This window comes from Gasterosteus aculeatus, chromosome 15 (assembly GCF_964276395.1).
Source record: "Gasterosteus aculeatus chromosome 15, fGasAcu3.hap1.1, whole genome shotgun sequence".
In the NCBI taxonomy this organism is placed as follows: domain Eukaryota; kingdom Metazoa; phylum Chordata; class Actinopteri; order Perciformes; family Gasterosteidae; genus Gasterosteus; species Gasterosteus aculeatus.
The window spans coordinates 2,985,357-3,005,150 of NC_135703.1; the positions used below are offsets into that span (position 1 = coordinate 2,985,357).

The following is a 19,794-nucleotide window of genomic DNA, read 5'->3' on the forward strand; positions in this document are numbered from 1 at the left end:
TTGTTTGCGTATTCGTGCTGCCTTAGTGTTGAAATGTATTGATGCAGACATTTACTTGCTCAGCAACTTGTCTGGTTAGTGCACAAGTTCCAACTCGGCTAATCCGCATGACTTTAGAGGATCAAACCTTCATGCGAATTGTCTCACAAGGACATCCATATGATATGACTGACATTGAGGTAAACAGAGTTTTACTTTTTCAATCCACACTGCTGCTGTTGTCTTAGTATTTAAAAGTGTGCATTTGTTGTACAAATGTAACATGTGTTAAATTTATTGCATGTAATATGTTAAATCTTAAAATCAGTTTTCTTGTATTTATTTAAAACATTTGTTGGATCTACGATGTACTCCTTTTGAAAATAATACCAGGTAATCATATTTCAGATACTCTTCTAATAATTATTACGTTTCTTAGATTCATGTTACTTTAAAATGTCTGCTTGTGTTATTGTATTATTTTGTCTTATTATGCTGCACAAAAAAGATTTCTACACATGTGATATCTGATATCTGTGATGATGATGACAACTCAGATTGTAATAACATATTTTATAGTTTTTAATACTATATAATCTCATCTAATATAACATCATTTTTAACTACCAATATGAATCTAAGCATGCAGTATATGCTGTCACATCCATCCACCTCATTTAAACAAAGCCACATGTTGCAGTAATCATTTGTTCCGGTACTCTTTGCAGTCAATACTTGGCCAACGAAGCTGATTCAGATTCTGTCAATTCCGTCATTGATTTTTTTACTGTTTCAAGCCACAAGAGAGTAACAAAAATCTTTCAGTGTCTTAATGAAAACTTGGATTAAACACGATGGTCTTAAAGTCTGCTTTTTAAAGTCATTTGATCAATTTAAATGTTGTAATATTGTACCATCACTAATTGACTAAGATAGATTTTGACGATTTGTCATGTTTAATGTTTTTTCATGGTAATTGAAAAAACAACAACAACAACAACAACCACCACAAGGAGTGCATCACCGGTTAACACGAGATTTAAAGTGGTGCTTTTGTGTGATTTCTTTTGGAGAAACTCTGTTTAATAGATCTGTCGATTAAAGCTTCTAGATGGTTGGTCAACAATAACGTTGAGGACAGCCCTGATATTTAACGGGGTACTGAGACAAACAGTCTGGTCTTTGTCCCTTGATGATGTCCATTGAGGGGAAATCAGTCTTTCCTGGTCGATCAAATGGCTGGTAGACTCATTTGTACAGAGTAACTCTGTTGGATCGGAAAGTATAGTTGTGACATAATTTAAGTGGGCCAAAGAACATAAATGTTGACCAACTGAGCACAGACATGTTGCTTGAACAACTAACTTCTCGCCTGGAAAAAGTCCTAAAATTTAATCCTGTGACTAATAACAATAGTAGTATCTATAAAATACGGCTTGCAGTTGTCTTTATCTTCATTTGCCATTGATGCTTGTTGCTGAGGTAAAATGACTTCTTGCCTGCGTCATCAGCTTTACCTCCGCTGCTCCCATTGCCTAGCAACCTGGTGCTTCAGATAAATAAAAAAGTACAGATACAGGAGGTACTCTCCTTATATGTATCAAATCCAACAGTATATCTTGAATATTGAAAGAGAAATCTGTTTTACTTCTTATTTGACGTTAATGTGGAATGTGTGGAAAATTAACAACACGTCTCCAATACTGTGTGCATAAGTAGCTATAGGGGAAATATTTATTAGACATATATACAACAGGTTTGTATATGGTATTTATTTTGTAAAGCACAAAGTGATTTGCTTATTTCAACACATCCAACTAAAATCTTATAGACTTAATAACACGTAAAAGCTCTTTTGCAGAAGAACACCTTTGTATTCATTTTCTTTCACATTATCGGCTGCAGATTTCCAAATGAATCCTGCAGTTTCATCTTCTCAGTCAGATCAGGTGTACATCGAAAGGGACAGCCACTGCAAATTAGGGAGGGATAGATTATTATTGGGCTCAAGTGTAGGCGTACATTTTTTTCTAGTTCAACACACTGTGACAGTGGTATGAAACACAGATGGCTTTGCTCCAGTAAAATATTTCCCTTTGTATCAAATCAACAGCTCAGCACATTTTGGATGCCTAAAATAACAAGTGAAAAGAAATTTAACCGACCTCTGGTTCACGAAGAGTCATGTCCTTTCCATTAGACAAATGTCTGAAGATTTCTATTGAGAAAGACACAAATGTTTATAAAACTGTAGTCCCCTGGTGAACTTAGGACTTATAGTCGTACTTTCAAAACTAGGTGCCTGCCTATTAAATAAAGTAAATGTTTATTTTACATTAAATAAATAAATAAATAATAGGGGACACCTGATTTCTAAGTGGGGAGATGTTTATTTGTCGTGCATGGAGTAATGTTTGTCATAGTGATGAATACTAATGTCAGGTTCATATTATTTAGTTAAATAAAATCTACAGAGGTTTTAGGCCGTTAGCCTTTTATTACTTACTGTTTGATGTTACAGTATTATTGGTCAGTTGTACAGCCAATGGTGATTGGTTTGGAAAACAACGGGGAAGACACGTGACTGGAAAGTGCTGGAAGTTTTGGGGTTCTTCAGAAAAAAACGAGGGGTCGTGAAGGGGACGGGACGCCGGCGTTTTTGGGGAAGAGGGAAAAGACGCTAGCAGGGAGATAAGACGGCGGAATAAACCGGCGCGGGAGGCTGGAAGGAGTGGACCGCGGACTCGGTGTGTTTGTGAGCCCGGAAACGGAGGAAAACCCGAAGCCGAAACCCCGTCGGACGGAGCGGGGGAGAAGCAGCGGAGGTCGCCATCGAGGGAGCCGAGCTTGCTAGCCGCGGCGCGCGAGGCCGGCCGGAAGTGTCGGTGACTCGCATCGCGGACCCGAGTTTCCACGCGCTCAATGTGTTGACAGTGATTTCAGCGAACTCAATGTGTTGACAGTGATTTCAGCGAACTCAATGTGTTGCCAGACCAAACAGGCCTGCAGCGGGTTTTTCCCCCCCGTACATATCGTTGCCGTAAGTAAGTGTAACATGTGTGGCTGTGTGTGTGATTGGGCCCAACACCGCATCGGCTAATACCTGTTTCAAGACACTTAAAGGGGGGAGTTCTTATTGTTATTGTTGAGAACTCTGGTATTCTCCGAGTTAAGGAACAGGAACATTTCGACCATTTATTTTGATGTAACGTCATTGATACTATTGGGGTGTATCACTGAATTTAGAGTTTATTATTTACGTTTTGGGGAAGTTCTGGTTATTTATTTTTGTCTATTTGGTAATATTGGGGGAAAGTAATTATTGTATTTAAATAAACAAGGGCGTTACCCTATTTATTTTACTTTTGTTAAAAGAACAACCATCTCTGGGTCTCATTATTTTTTAAATAGCTTCTTGTTAAAAGGTTTTACGATTCATCGAACCCAAGCACCCCCCATTCTCACGTGAGTGACTCGCAGGGTGGTGATACGGGTGCTACAAAACAAATACACGCACTTGAAAGTCTCGATGACGCGTCCTGTCCTCCGGTGGTTTATGCACCAGGAGATCTATTTGTTTCACAAGGTTGACTTACGGTTCACGCGGTCGAAGCGAAGGATGAGACTGATGAAGCTCTCCAGCGTGATGTGTCCAGAGGAGGCGCCATAGCGCAACGCCATCAGGTTCAGAATCTCATCGTTGATCGTGTTTCCTGACCAGCATACGCAAAACTTGACTTAGGATTTATATTTTCGCAAACGTTCCCTTTAGGGTTTGCTTCTATATACACAGGAAAAACACAAAATGCAGCTGAACAAAAGCAGGTGTTTTTGTTTGTGCACAGCGAGGGCTCACACGTCCATTATCGAGTCACATTGATCAACTTTATCGTAACGTTTCTATTCTTGGTCCCTGTGGTGTCTTGTGTGCACACCTGAGGCCGTGATTGCGTTCCTCAGCTCAATCAGGGAAAGTGTTCCTGTTCGTGAAACATCAGAGCGGAAGAAAACATCCTAGAAAGGAGAAGACAGTTGGCTTAAAGTCTGAGCTTGACAGCAATAAAACAAAACACTATAGACTTTATAGCAGGTTGCACCCTAACACTGAATAACTCATACAGCCATGCGATCTCCAGTTAGTCCCCAATGTCTTTTGTTATGGGATGTTTATTGCTTCCCTTGTCCCTCATACCTTGTACCCGACGACCTTGTTCCACAGATGAACAAACTCCTCATCATTCAGTTTTCCGGTGATGGATGTCTAAACATTAAGGTCAGAGCTGTGCAGGTAGTTTCAGGATTCAAGAGGAGCTTTTCCACCCATTCATGTGTGTGAGAACACCAAAAGGTCAGGCAGGCTTTGGCATGTGCGGCTGCTTACTTGTCTCATGCAAACTACGCTAAACGCTGTAACACCCCTTCACCAAATAGGATACGTCCATCAGAGCAACCATGCTGCGACAGGCGTCAATGCTGAAGCCTCCAGATTTCATGTCTCCTAAATGAACACAAAAATGTCAGGGTGCTTTATTTGCTTAATAAATACATATATCCATATGTATATATATAAATTCCAACCTTTCAGGATGTGTTCATTCAGAAGCCTCTGGAGCTTCTCGGCATCCACCTCCTCATACTGGAAATAAAAGGGTAAACTTGCAACAAATCAACATGCACACCTTTCAAAATGTTTTAACTATTGCATTAAGACACCACAATTACCATGTCAGAGTACTGACGGGACATGGTTCTCTTTTTCTCGTCCTCCTCTCCATTCTCGATGGGGTTGGGCAGCAAAAGAAGGAATTACACAAATTGATGCGTTGATCAGTATGTTTGTGTCGATATATTTAAGAAATCTCACAAACCTCTTGGATATCGTGCTGCACGTCACCATGGCCACCGGAGTTCTCCCTGAGAGGAAAGAGGGGGAGACGTCAGTACATGATTTGTAACGCAGTAGTTAGGAACACGTTACAGCCATTTGACTTTCAGCAATGATATTACAGTTTGTTTCTACGTTTAGGGATGTTGTTTAAACGCACCTTTTATTCACCACTTTTGCTGTAATTAGCAGAATTCATGTTTTATAGATTCATTCTATGAGCGTTTTTAACAGATTGATTTGTGAGTGACTTACTGGACATGAGTCTCTCCCTTGGAGACGATGGTCAGGATGAAGGAGGCCGACTCAGTTGGAGTGGGGTTCAACGGCACTATCAGGTATTCGCCGGACTTTAGTGCAAAGAACGCCATCACCTCACGCGCGTTCTTGTAGCCTTTACTTTGGGCAACAGGTCGGTTCCTTCTGAAGAAAGCGGCTGGGAACTTCCCCCTCTGTGCCTTGAACTGTAATGAATGCATATTTCAGTTGATATTATAGCTGCTAAATGTAATTGATTAGGATTCAACAGAAAATAATACTTACTTCTCCAGTCACCTGAGTAGAAATGAGAAGAAAATTATTTTGTCTGGGGTTTAGAACACCCTTTTTACATAAATTATTTCATGAGACATGACTTTTATTCAAAGTGAATACTTTAAACAGCTACCTCCCTTTTCTATGCATGATATATCCACAGTGGGCATCGCACTGTGAGAAGAACAATGGAGGGTAACATTTACCTCAAACACAATGAATCCAATATAAAGATTTTGGACCATGCGTCTGTTTCTCTTGTCAGGCTTTTGCATGAGAGACACCAGCAGGTTCTTCTCGTCATCTCTCCCGGAATATTCCCCAGCAATCTGGATCCGATATTGTGGATTACTCCAGAAACTGGCTGGAATGCAAAGAGGGAGAAATTTGATCATTTTTTCCTTTTATTTTGGCGAATTTGTTCATTTGAGATGTAAAGCCCTGATTTTGTATCAATGGAAAAAACAGACATTTATTATTGATACATATGTTTATATAGCGGAATATTCTTTTTAATATATCATTTTTTTATATCAAATTTTATTTTATTTTCGTGGCAAGCAATTTTTTCTCCCAGTTTTTAATTTCATTATTAACGTTGACTTTCATTTTTTAAAATAATATATCATTTTCAGTCACAGATTGTCCATAACAAACACCATGTTCGAACATAAGGATGTTTACAAGTGTACGTGGTACCACCTTAGGCCAAAGTTCGATTTTGTAATCGTATCGTCTGAGGCCCCATGTTCTGGACACTCGGGTAAAGAGAGGGGCAGAGCTCTCAACTTATCACCATCTGGTGGTGTCCTGGGTCAGAGGATGGGGAAGACTCAGGACAGACCTCATAAACTGAATCATGTAGTGCGGGTGAATTCAACTCACACCTCCGGTGGAGTTTTGCTCACATTCCTGTGGAGGTAGGGGACATTGAACCACAGTGGTGTATGTTCAAAACTTCCATTGCTGAAGCTGCGGCAGTGAGTCGTATCAAGGGGGAGTAACCCTTGAACCCCATGGTGGACACCGGTGGTCAGGGAAGCCATCCGACTGAAGAAGGAGGCCTTCCGGGTTATGATATCCGATGGGACTCTGGAGGCATTTGCAGTGTACCGACAGGCTCGAAGGGCGGTAGCCTCTGCCGTGATGGAGGCAAAGCAGCGAGTATGGGAGGAGTTCAGAGTAACTATGGAGAAGGACTATCGGTCGGCACCAAAGTGCTTCTGAAAGACCATCCGGCACCTCGGGAGGGAGAACCTTGGAACAAGCTGTGTACAGTAAAGATGGGACCCTTTGACACTTTGAGGAAACTCCTGAATCCAACTAGCACGCCCTGTTTGGTAGAGGCGGAGCTGGAGGCGGAGGAGGGATCATCGTCAATTTGCCTGGTGGGGGTCACTGAGGTAGTCAAACAACTCCGCAGTGGCAAAGCCCCGGGGATTGATGAGATCCGTCCAGAGATGCTAAAAGCAATGGGTGTTGGGGGGCTGTCTCGGATGACACGCCTCTTCAACATTGCGTTGAAGTCTGGGACGAAAAGGGGGAACAGAGAGTGTGTGCAAACTACAGGTGTATCACATTACTTAGCCTCCCTGGTAAAGTCTACTCCAAGGTGCTGGAAAGGAGGGTTTGACCGATAGTCGATCCAATGATTGAAGAGGAACAATGTGGTTTTTGGCCTGGTCGTGGACACGACGGACCAGCTCTGTACTCTTTCACAAATCATGGAGGGGGCCGGGGAGTATGCTCATCTAGTCTACATGTGTTTTGTGGACCTGGAGAAGGCGTATGACCAGGTCCCCGGAGAGATAGACATTTTGGGGGCTGCGGATTTCATCACTTTTTGCAGATGATGTAGTCCTGATGGCATCTTCTGTCTGTGACCTCCAACTCTCACTGGAGCGGTTGGCAGTGAAGCGGTTGGGATGAGGATCAGCACCTCTAAATCTGAGGCCATGGTTCTCAGCAGGAAACCGATGGATTGCCTACTCCAGGTAGGGAATGTGTCCTTACCCCAAGTGAAGGAGTTCAAGTACCTCGGAGTCTTGTTCACAAGTGAGGGGAAGATGGAGTGTGAGTTTGGCCGGAGAATCGGAGCAGCGGGGGCGGTATTGCACTCGCTTTACCGCACCGTTGTGACGAAAAGAGAGCTGAGCCGGAAGGCAAAGCTCTCGATCTACCGGTCAATCTTCGTTCCTACCCTCACCTATGGTCATGAAGTATGGGTCATGACCGAAAGAACTAGGTCACGGGTACAAGCGGCCGAAATGGGTTACCTCAGGAGAGTGGCTGGCGTCTCCCTTAGGGATAGGGTGAGAAGCTCAGCCATTCACGAGGAGCTCGGAGTAGAGCCGCTGCTCCTTTGCGTCGAAAGGAGCCAGTTGAGGTGGTTTGGGAATCTGGTGAGGATGCCCCCTGGGCGCCTCCCTAGGGAGGTGTTTCAGGCACGGCCAGCTGGGAAGAGGCCCCGGGGAAGACCCAGGACTAGGTGGAGAGATTATATCTCTGCACTGGCCTGGGAACGGCGTGGGATCCCCCAGTCAGAGCTGGTAGATGTGGCCCGGGAAAGGGAGTTTTGGGGCCCCCTGCTGGAGCGTTTGCCCCCACGACCCGACCCCGGATAAGTGGTTGAAGATGGATGGATGGATATATCTTTTTCGAATATTTAATTTAATTTATTTTTTAAATATTTTAAATATTTATTTCTATTAATTATTATTATTATTTTATATTCTTGTTTTTTAAATATTGACTGCTTTTGCACCACGTATCTGAGAAGTACAGTTGTTCATGGATCCTCCAGCAGTTGTTCCTGCAACCCATCGTCCTTCATAGAAGGTGGTCTTCCAATGGCAAGAAGAGTCTCCATCCAGGAAATTGGGATACAGGCAGCAGATGTCCAGTAATAAGTAGAATTTACAGAAGTCCTCCAGGGTCATCCTGTTTTTGGGGATTGACATTGGGGATTATTTTAAGATACCTCACTGTAGTGTTGGATTCACTTCAATCCACCAATCAAAGAATCTATTAAAGTTCTACTTTAAAAAATGTCAGTTACCAAATGTTGATTTTTCTAAACTTACCAAAACTCGCCATCATCACGCATTGCAAGGCAGCTCTCACGGTCTTCAGGACTCACAGTTTGCCACAAACGCGACCTTAATATTTGTCATATTTCGTCATGGGCTTGAACACTAGACATTTTTGGAAGTTTTGTCATTACTAACAATAGTCAGGAAATGAAATTGAAAAAATAAACAATATTTTGACCAAATGTCAATAAGCTGCATTTGCAGTCCAACAAAGCTTGTGTTGCAAAGACCACAGATTAGCTTCTCAAGACTCGGTGCCAAATGTCCTCAACCCCTCCAGACAGGAATTACACAAACATTGTGTCCTGTGAAGGGTCCAAATCAAGAAAAACACCTTCACTGTACTCCCGGCGGTTCTTACTCATCACTCCAGGCTCCGTTCCACTCTGTTGCGCCCCAGGGGTTCCACAGACGTACCAGCTGTACTGGTGTCCCATTACTCATCATCTTACCAGCAATAGCAAGAAAGAAAACAATCATTATTTCCCAATATAAAGTAGAGACCATTTTAAGGCCTTTGTTAAACCTATGTTCTTAGTTCCTTTAAAACAAATTCACCTGCTTGACCCCTGTGACAGCGTAGGCGTGGCCTTGGACCAATCCATTCGGTAACACGGCGTTGCCGGCTGAGTCCTGTAAGATGAGGAGGCTCTTTGTGTTATCATGCAGATAGTCTTGGTCGAGACACTTTTACCATGAACTAAAGAAGGTTTTTATTTCTTCACCATTCATGAAAGAAGCACAAACTATTATGAAATAATGCCGGTGTTAACCAGGTCACACTTAGACTAGTGAGATTCTGCAGAGCCATTTAGTTTGGATGATTCAAATGAATTAAAATCCTGAAGAAGCATGTGTTGTTTTGGGCAGAAGCTTCATGCTTACCCCCTGCGTTGTACCACAGCCCATCAGGCACTTGAACTGGCCAGCTCTACACATCTGTTCCCAAAGGTCTCCGGGAGGGTCTTGCAGTTCAATGCACATGTGAACACCTCCGGTGAAGTCCACCAAAGCCTCATCAGGGGTTCCTGAATTCATGTCTGAGTAAGAGCCACACACTCTGAAACGATCAGTTAGGACGTTACTTTCAGTAATACTCCAAAAAAAAGGCAGATATCTGTAAAACAGCATTCTAGTTTTCTTGTCATACTTGGCATAGGCCTTCTCGAGCAGAGCAGGCCAGAACACAGTCGGGTCACTGGAATGAACGAAGATCAGTTGGCCATTAATCGTTGGTAACTTATCGTCAATAACGACGTCCACCCATTTCCCAAATCTCCAAAACTGGGTAGTTGAGAAAAGAGAGAATATGAAAAGATTTATATAGGATATTTACTACCTAACAGAATCCACTGCTGACGGTTATTTACCCTGAAGTGGAACAGCCCGCAGTATTTCTTATCAAACCTTTGCTCAAGAGGAACAACTTGCTGAAAGATTTGTTTCTGGAACGTCAGAGATCCGATAGACGCGAGAAACCAGCAGTTTCCTGTGTAAACAACGCTCGTTGAGATGTTATCAGATTACAGAAGATTGATTATACTGAAATCTTTTCTGCACTCGCTCGTCAAAATGACATTTCTGGACCAACAATTTACAAATAATTAGGAATTTAGCAATTTGCTTACCAACAATTCCTTGACCAAAGTCAAACCTGGAGATCTCGCCAGCTTCAAAAGATGGATTTGGAACCAGTTTCTTGAACAGGTTGTTGAAGGTTGAATATATATAACACACTTCATACATGTTGACTCTAAGCATCTTTCAGCAACGGGTTCAAATGAAAGCCTCACCGCGGGTCTGAGCCACTCCACTCGGCTCAAGTCAGCAGGTTCGAGTACGTCTCCTCCGATGGACGTTTTGTCGGGGGGGAACATTTTGTCGATGAACCTCACCCCTTGGATGAGACAATACTGTTTCAGCCGCTCATAGTCTTGGTTGAGAAACGGCTCGGGTTTGGCGAAGGTCCCGTAGCCGTTTTTCGTGTTACGGGCGTTAAGGATGCTCATGCACACGCCGGGCAAAGCCATCGCTGCAGTCTGTCAGTCTCTGTGCAGCAGAGGGAGATCCAGAGGGAAAGATTTTGAAGTGTGCTTTTAAGATTCTATGAATACTACGGAGTGCATTAACACATCAATCGGTAGTAATACCTGTTTTATTTTCCTGTTTTACTTTACTTTACAAACAGCAAAATAAATGATGGTGCTATAGCCAAGAGACGAAAAGGAAAAATGTAATCTATGGAATCCATTGAAAGTAAAACATTCATGACCATTCCAGAGTAAATGGACTATAAAATAGGGAGAATGACAAATTTTGTTGCAAACAAGTTGCTTTGTATTTTTGGGAGACAGTTATATCGGATCTTTTCAAATAAACTCATATTTGCACGACTGTAGTTAAAACAACTGTTTTACACATTCATTTACCATTAACAGTAATTTAATTATTACACCACAAAAATTAAATCTTGCTTTGGAAAAAGACCTAAACCACAACATAAACACTGTCATGAGGAAGTATATACATGAGATACTGCATGTTGCAGGAATAACAAGGAATAACCTCTTTAACAAGTTCAAGAGGAGGGGAATTCCATCCACTGCAGGTAAAGTGAAATTAATATGACACAGACAAACACATTTGACTTAATCCTGGACCGCAACATGTAATAGGACCTTGGATCTTACCTTTCCAGCCAGAAAAGGGACGTGACGTGAGCGTCTGTGGGAGAGCGACTCCAAATAAGAAGCTCCAGTTCTTAAATTAGTTTTACAAACGCCCGAGGCGCTGCTGTCAGCGAGATGCATTCCTTTGATAAACGAAACGAAAACTCTCAAACAGGTGACCTGCCACAGCTTACACAGGAATGTGGGCCAACATGCAAATTGTCTCACTAGGATATTCAAATGGTATGACTGATACTGAGGAGTTTTTATTTTTTAAATCCAAACTGCTGCTCTTGTCTTAGTATTTAGAATTGTGCATTTATTGCACAGATGTAACATCTGCAAAATGATCGCATGCTATATTTTAAATCTTGAAGTATGTTTTGTTGTGTTTATTCATGTGCTATGATGTGCTACTTTTTATAATAATACCAGACAATAATATTTCAGATGTCAGATTCACGTAAGTTTAAAATGTCTTTTATTATTTCGTCTTATTATTAAGCTGCACAAAAAAGATTTATTTCCACATCCGATGTCTGATCTAACAACAGATTGTAGTAATATATTTGATAGTTTTAATAGACAGTTTTTTAACTATATGAATCTAAGCATGCAGTATGTGCTGTAACACCCATCCACCTCATTCAAACAAAACCACCTGTTGCATTAATCATTTACTCCGGAACTTTTTGCAATTAATAATTGATTCTTTTCAAGCCACAAGAGAGCAACAAAACCTTTAAACACATCAGTGTCTTAATAGAAAACTGGAAATAACATGACGATCTTAAACAGGCTGGCTTCCTTTTTACAGCAGTGTGTCATTAAAGGTGCATTCGATCAAATATAAATGTGAGTAATATTGTACCATTACTAACTGATGTGATAGTTGTCCTGTTCTAAAATCTGAAATGTGTTTGTACAAAGTCTTCATTCAGTCGACTGAACATATGCTATTAATGTAAAAAACAAAGTCACATGACGAGATTCCATCTGTATTGTTGTAAAGTCTCCAGGCGCTTTGGCCTTATGTTACAGGACCGGTTCAGATATTTTTTCACATTATTGTGTAATGCCCTTTGGTTCCAATACTGTGTAATGGCTCATATGTAAGAATACATCTTTTATCATGTGGTAAACAAGACTAGTAATGGGTTGTAAGAGTACATTCATAGGGCCCATTTACCATTACCATACATCCAGCAACTTAGCAAATAAAAGAAAACCCTCTCTCCAAACATCTCCGGGTGAATTGTGCCGTCCATCCTCCAAGTTGAGTTAAGTGTACATCGAAATGTACATCCACTGAAAGGGACGGAGACACAGACAATAAATTTAGTGAAGGGTGTGTTCTCACTTGTCGTCACTGTTGAACTGAATGTTTTGTCACCTCTGACTCTTGAAGATTCATGTTTTTTCCATCAGACAGTTGTTTGAAGATCTCTGTTGAGAAACACGCCGATTGCGAATTAACTGTACGTGTCACAAAACGTCGGGAACTTTAATATGAAGTTACTCTGTCTGCGGCGACGTCACTTACTGCTCATGCAGTCCAAGCGGAGGATGAGGCCGATGAAGCTCTCCAGGGTGATGTGTCCAGAGGAGGCGCCGTAGCGCAGCGCCATCAGACTGAGCATGTCGTCCTTCATCCTCATTCCTGTTCAACGTAACGACGGAAGTGGGACTTAAAATCTTGGTTTCTAGCCATTTTTTCCTTCCAAGTGTGGATCGATTATGAACTTTGTTTGAATATGCATCGGACTTATTCTGTCTGTCAGTTCTGTATTCTTTTCATGCTCCAAATCATCAGATTGAACACGTTCACAAGCCAAAGTCGAATACAAATCAGATCATAGATTGTAATGAAGGGAATCGGTGGTTCACCTGAAGCTGCGAAAGCGTTCCGCAGCTCGCTCAGTGACAGCGTTCCAGTTCGCGAGACATCAGTGAGGAAGAAAATGTCCTGTTTTGAACGGAGACAACACTGACAATTATCAGGTGGATCCTCCATATCCATCTAAATATATACAGAGATATTAAATTCAGTTCAGTTTGAAGTGTTGAACCCTGAGTTCTCACCCTGTATGTGACGACCTTCTTCCACAGACGAACAAACTCCCCACCGTTCAGTTTGCCTGAGATGGACGTCTGAGGCAGCGTTAAGGCATCACAGCTGTCCATGTGTGCTTACGGGGGGAATGAATCTATATACATAAATGATACAACATCCACCCCAAGAGGATACGTCCATCAGAGCCACCATGCTGCGACAGGCCTCGATGCTGAAGCCTCCTGATTTCAAGTCGCCTAATAAAAGAAGACATATTTAAGATTTTTCATTCACAATTTTAAATTCATGTAGCTGTTATGCGCTTAGTCAACCCTGTGGATGTTATTTTGCACTCCTAACCTTTCAGGATTTTTTCATTTAGTAGCATCTGCAGCGTTTCAGCATCCACTTCTTCATACTGGAAATGAAAGGAGAACAAGATGCAGAACACTGTCATTGTTATTATGTTGTTACAAATACTGTACTTAGTTATTTGACCCAAACAGTATGAATAAGCTCCGTCTCTTTAAAATGTTGAGTAGTAGTATGAAACTCAATATTTACTATGTCGGAGTTCTGGTGGAAAAGTGTTTTCCTCTTCTTTTCTTCTTCCACATTTGCAGTCGGTGTGAGCTACGAATTAAAAAAAGGAAGAGAAAACACATGTAATCCCAGATTAAAGGGGCCAGAAAATCTCACATTAAGAACGCCGAGGATACTTGGACATCACCAAAGCTTTCCCACCATTCCAACCGGCTCCTCTCCTTGGTCGCCTGAGTTCTCGCTGAGGAAGCGACAAAGACACGAGATCAGCGAGATTCCAACGGCAAAACTCTTCACAACAGCGTGGAACGCCGCGCGGGACGGAGCGAGCTTACTAGCCGTCGGTCTTCTCCTTGGTGATGATGGTCAGCAGGAAGGAGGCCGCCTCGTTGGGTCTGAAGGTGGACGGTACGATCAGGTACTCTGCGGGCTTCAGCGTGAGGTACTCCACCACCTCGCGGGCGTTCCGGTAGGTTTTGGTCTGGCCGGCTGGCGCCTGGTTGAAGAACGATGGAGGAAACTTCCCCTTCTGTGCCTTGTGCTGTAGGGATTCACATACACTGTATATTTATATTTCAGTTCCTTCCCTGTCTTTCACCAGAGCTGCGTAGTATCGACTTGAAAGGGCTACAAGGTCGTTTCTTACGTGTTCCTTCAGCTTGAGGGAAACCAGCGGAAGACGAGTTCATGTTGGGGACAGAAGGCACAGTCAATAAATGACGGTTATCTTTTCAGTTCCAACGAAGTCTTATTACAAACACGCGTGCCGTCACTGACTCTTTCTTTTCTTTGATACAACGTTGTAAAACCAACAATTAGGTCACGTGGACTTTGTGCAGTCGTGCATTCACCGCGTTGAAATTTGATTTACTGCAGCCTTCCAAGACTCTCATTCTCTCTAAATTCCAATTCCATGTTATCCTTGTCTACTGGCTCACAGACAATCAGTTATACAAGCAGCATGCATGGCAATTGTTTTACTCTGTATACTCTGACATCTTCTGTGTGTTGCTGGGATTTCAGAGAGATTCGTATCTCTTTGATCGAATGCACCTTTACTGTGACACATGGCCTCAGGCTGGTAAAGAGGGCCTCTCATTTTCCGACTTAACTAATATGCAAATATTGAGCCGGAGGGGAATTGAACTTTGCATTGCATCACTGAGAACTGGAAAAACCGGGTCGTTGCCCTTGTCGGAGGAAAACGTTTTTATTGGCGTCTATTATTTTCCTCTTTGACTTGTATTTGTAACCTAAAGGAACGTATCACCACTGAGGACCACTGATGGGATTGTATTTAAAAAGAAACCCACAGCTAGCTACCTTCCACATCTATTGCTTGCATGGCTCATACTGTGACAGATGCGACAAAGAGTAATATTTACCTCAAACACAGAGATTCCAATGTGGAAGTTTTGGATCAGGTGCCTGTTCCTCTTGTCGTGCTTTTGCATGAGAGACAACAGCACGTTTTTCTCGTTACCTGAATGTTCCCCAGAAATCTTGACCCGATACTGCGGATTGGTCCAGAAACTGTCTGGAAGACAGAGAGAGGAGACCATTTATTGGCATTGTATCATTCTGCAACAGGTAGTGGGGGAGGCTAAATATGGAATTAAGTTTAAAGCAAGTTAAATATTCATCAAGTCGGAATTGTTTCAATACAGAAAGTAGTTGCATCAGTTGTGTAATAGTTTTTATCTTTCTGACTTTAACTATACAGTATTTATGGGTCTGAACAAGATAAGAGAGTGTGTGAAATAATGTCACTTTATGATAATCTGTCCATAAAGCACCCCCGTGCAGGAGCCATCTCTACAAACAGTGGCCATCGGGCTGCACAAAGCGCAGAGAAGATCGGATCGCTTCATTCTCTGTTAATAGGTATTTCGTGCGTTCCAGATATCCTGGAAGTACCTCTGTTATTAGAGCATCCCCCGGCAGTTGTTCCCGCGACCCACCGGCCCTCGTACACGGTGGTCTCCCACTGACGAGAGAAGTTTCCGTCGAGGAAGTTGGGCGACAGGGAGCAGATATCCAGATCTGTGTAGAACTTACAGAAGTCCTCCAGGGTCAACCTGGCGACATTAAAGATGGATTTTGATATTGTTGTATGAATTATTCCAGGGAGTTGCTACTGTGCGGCCATGAGTGGGACCGACAAAATGTTTAGAAAAGTTAGAAAAGGTTGAATTTGCTCACCAAAACTCTCCATTATCTGCAACTGAGAGGAGCGCGGCACGATCTTCGACACTCAGGGTTTTCCACAGAGGTGACCTTGAAGACATTTGGAAGTTGTTTTGGGGTTTCAGAGACAATTGGGGACAGGTTGTCTCAATTTTTTACTTCAACTTATATGGAAATTTAGAGGATAAAAAGACTACGGCGGCTTAATTACCTCACTGCTACTGGATGGAGGATCAAGTTGTTATCTTTTTGACTTAAAACTTATATTTGTTAGCTACAAGAACATACCACAAAGACCCTGGCTCCCATGATCCTTTTCCAGATTCAAAAGTTACCTACAGGAATCTGACGTGAAGAGTACTATAATTTGAATAGAAAAGACTCTCGGCTCTTACTGCCGCAAAAAGTAGATTTTTTAAAAACACCCTTTACAAACTAATGCTTTTCTTATCCAGTGTCATTGGAAAATAATTAATTATCACTGCACTTAAGTCCTTCTCACCGATCGCTCCAGGCTCCGGTCCACTCTCCTTTGCCCCAAGGGTTCATCAAACGCAGCAGCTTCACTGGTTTCCCTCGGCTCGCGACCTGGCCGCCAGTCATCAAGGAAGACAAACCACAAAGGAGTTCAATCATTCTATAAATCAATTTTTAAAAGTGCCTGAACAGCCAACTTTTAGCAATGTCATCTTTCTGATAACAACTAGAAAGTGGAATTTTTGTTAGCATGGTGGGTCATATACATGGGTGATACACGTTGCACCCCGTGTTTCTGCACCAATGCAACAAAAACGGGCCGCAAAGAGCAGACGACGATAATCCCACTTGGTGCACGTGCGATTCCTCACCTGCTTCATCCCCGTCACCGTGTACGCATGGCCTTGGACCAATCCATTTGCCAATATGTTGTTGTCAGGTGTCTCCTGCAGGTAAATACAATGAGTAATTAGCTAATCAAGTATCAATGAAGTAGTCTGCTTGCTCGGTGTGGTGTTTGTGCGGCGTATAATTACCCCTTGAGGTGTCCCGCACCCCATCAGCGACGAGGACTGTCCAGCGCTGCACATCAGCTGCCACAGGTTGGGGGGGGGATCCGACAGCTCCACACTTATGTGAACGCCACCCGTGAAGTCCATCATGGCCTCTGCGGGGGTCCCGGTTACCATGTCGGTGTAGGAACCACACACTCTGGCACAAGCGGAAATGATGCTGTTGTTGCAGATTCCCAAGATACAACAATTGAGAAACAAGTTCTGTGTTTTTTCATACTTGGCGTAAGCTTTTTCCATCAACGCGGGCCAGAACTCGTTTTGGTCTTTGGAGTGAGCGAAGAGGAGTCTCCCATCGATTGTCGGCAGCTTGTCATCAATGACGACATCCACCCATTTCCCAAACCTCCAGAACTGAATAGTTGATGAAGCAAGAGAAGGGAATTAAATAAAATAATAATCACATAATGGCATATATGTCACGGTTTGGGTTTGTTTCCTGTCTTATTTTGTAGTTTTCTGCCTCTTTTGTCCCCGGGTAACTTCACTTCCTGCCTTGTCCTGTCATCCCCTGTGATTGTCTGATTGTTTCCACCTGTGTCCAATCACCTGCACCTTCCCAGTGTATTTAAGTCATGTGTGTCTCTTGTCCCTTGTTGCGTCATTGTTGATTGTCCCGGAAGTCCATGTCAGAGTCTTCCTGGTTCCTGTCTATGTTTTTTGTCCTTGGCCTTTTTGATTTTTGGAATTTTTGACTATTAAAGTCCCTTTTGTTTTCTCGGAACTCTGCGTTTGAGTCCTGCCTTCCCCGGTTCTTGATAATATATTTACTACGTATTAATATAAGTACTAAATTTGACTTTTTTTGGCATTCACAAAAAAAGATTAATTTCAGCAAAGTGAAATCTACAAGAATTAGGAAAGTGACATCATGCACGCATCAGATTATGTGTAATTCAATGCCTTTTTAATAATCACAGGTCAATAACCAATAACATCAAGTTGAGCTGTTGGTTTTTACCCTGAAGTGGAACAGCCCGCAGTATTTTGCATCAAATGTCTGGTCAACGGGGACGACCTTTTCAAAGATCTGTGGCTGTAACGTCAGAGCTGCGAGAGACGCCAAAAACCAGCAGTCTCCTGCCAGGAGGAAAAATAAGGTCATTGAGCTGAAATAGGCCCAGCACACAAAAAAAAAGTACAAATGAAGAGATTTTTCCTACCAAGGACTCCTTGACCAACGTCGAACCTTGAGATTCCGTCAAGAATGAAGTTCGGAAAAGGAGACAATTTCTGAAAAGGGAGCGTAAACAAGTGTTAATATGGTATTTTGATTAGATAACATCTGAACCTATTGAAAATGTTACATGTGAACACCATAATTACCACAGCACCGTTGGGTCCGTGTGAACTCAAACCTCTGAGTTAAACGTTATTGTCAACTTGCAAAACACTCACCATCGGTCTGAGCCACTGCACGCGGCACAGGTCCGAGGGCCTTAGGATCCCTTCGCCGATGGAAACGGCGTCGGGGGGGAACATGTCGTCGACGTACATGACTCCTCGGGTGACGCAGTGCTGTTTGAGCTGCTGGTAGTCCTGGTTGAGGAACCTCTCGGGGTTGGCGAAGGTCCCGTAGCCTCTTTGCTTCTGACGGGCCTCCATGATGTTCAAGCATGCGCCGGGCGGAGGCATGGTGGTCGGCGTTCGGGCTCTGTTCAGGGCAACGAAGATCAGGAAACATTTTTCAGATAATTAAAGGGAATCAAACGGTAGCAAAGTAAAAAGGCCAGAACAGACGCAGGACTTTGTTGTGTGCATACCAGAAGCTTTACATCTATACATCGATCTCTGGGTCCCTGCTTTGCAGGATGAACTTTATGGCGTTATATTTGTGCCACAATCCTGAGCGCGTAATTTTAAGTTTTGAGCACAGAGAACTATGTTGTAGCAAAGAAAAACATTCCGTGCGCGCAGTTTACTGAGGTGCCCTCTCCACAAACTGGTTTTCTGCGCGCAGGCAGCCGTTGCTGCGCTCGCTCCACCTCTTCACGCTGCGCTCGCTCGACGGTTCACTCACGCGCTCGCTCGACTTGCAGCAGCGTTACATTTGTGCCACAAAACCAACCAATCAGAGAATTAAAGAAGGTCCATTGTGATTGGCTGTTGGTCTCCAATCACAACGCTAGTAGAACTACCTACAGCATCGCGGAAGCTCAGCGAGTTGTTGAAGTTTGCAGCATTTGTGCTAAATGCTAATGGCCTGGATTAAAACACTTGGTGTTCTCATCATTTGCTTCGGTCATGTCTGATGGTGGCTAGTCGGACTTCTAATATCACTCGTTTTCGTCTTCTTTAGGAAGCGTTGTGATTGGAGACCAACAGCCAATCAAAATGGACCTTCTTTAATTCTCTGATTGGTTGGTTTTGTGGCACAAATGTAACGCTGCTGCAAGTCGAGCGAGCGCGTGAGTGAACCGTCGAGCGAGCGCAGCCTGAAGAGGTGGAGCGAGCGCAGCAACGGCTGCCTGCGCGCAGAAAACCAGTTTGTGGCGAGGGCACCTCAGTAAACTGCGCGCACGGGGTGTTTTTCTTTGCTACAACATAGTTCTCTGTGCTCAAAACTTACAATTACGCGCTCAGGATTGTGGCACAAATATAACGCCATAGAACTTAGGATACTCGCCCACTGGGGGTCAAACGTATCGGTCCAACACGTCCCTCGGGTTGAGATGAGTCACCTAAGCATATGAAGATCTTACCTGTGGAGTTCTCGTGAGGAGATGGGAGATGGGATCACCAGGCGAGCGCCACGGAGGTCTTGTTTCTTTTAAACGCTGGTTTCAGATTGAGGTTTTCCTTA

At 43.0% G+C, this 19,794-nt stretch overlaps 2 protein-coding genes across 2 annotated transcripts; both read right to left on the minus strand.

Moving 5' to 3' along the window:
• Window positions 1-1,739: 1,739 nt before the first annotated feature.
• On the minus strand, window positions 1,740-11,302 carry LOC120832532 (calpain-1 catalytic subunit). The gene is made up of 22 exons (XM_040198888.2): window positions 11,181-11,302; window positions 10,284-10,539; window positions 10,119-10,188; window positions 9,861-9,979; window positions 9,641-9,774; window positions 9,376-9,550; window positions 9,049-9,123; window positions 8,852-8,937; window positions 8,482-8,556; window positions 8,181-8,338; window positions 5,605-5,762; window positions 5,408-5,419; window positions 5,120-5,328; window positions 4,848-4,893; window positions 4,702-4,755; window positions 4,558-4,615; window positions 4,416-4,477; window positions 4,172-4,240; window positions 3,915-3,993; window positions 3,576-3,692; window positions 2,145-2,197; window positions 1,740-1,951 (listed from the first exon to the last, which is right to left on the minus strand). Exons 2-22 carry the CDS (start codon window positions 10,518-10,520, stop codon window positions 1,925-1,927), a joined length of 2,073 nt encoding a protein of 690 aa, XP_040054822.2. The 5' UTR covers window positions 10,521-10,539; window positions 11,181-11,302; the 3' UTR covers window positions 1,740-1,924.
• A 321-nt stretch (window positions 11,303-11,623) lies between these two features.
• Window positions 11,624-18,626, minus strand: LOC120832612 (calpain-1 catalytic subunit-like). Its single transcript, XM_078089522.1, has 19 exons — window positions 18,390-18,626; window positions 18,155-18,224; window positions 17,953-18,071; window positions 17,212-17,345; window positions 16,956-17,130; window positions 16,791-16,865; window positions 16,445-16,530; window positions 15,717-15,833; window positions 15,239-15,292; window positions 14,091-14,315; window positions 13,957-13,996; window positions 13,777-13,845; window positions 13,573-13,630; window positions 13,408-13,469; window positions 13,242-13,310; window positions 13,047-13,125; window positions 12,703-12,819; window positions 12,553-12,605; window positions 11,624-12,467 (listed from the first exon to the last, which is right to left on the minus strand). Exons 1-19 carry the CDS (start codon window positions 18,624-18,626, stop codon window positions 12,441-12,443), a joined length of 1,866 nt encoding a protein of 621 aa, XP_077945648.1. The 3' UTR covers window positions 11,624-12,440.
• Between the last annotated feature and the right edge of the window lie 1,168 nt (window positions 18,627-19,794).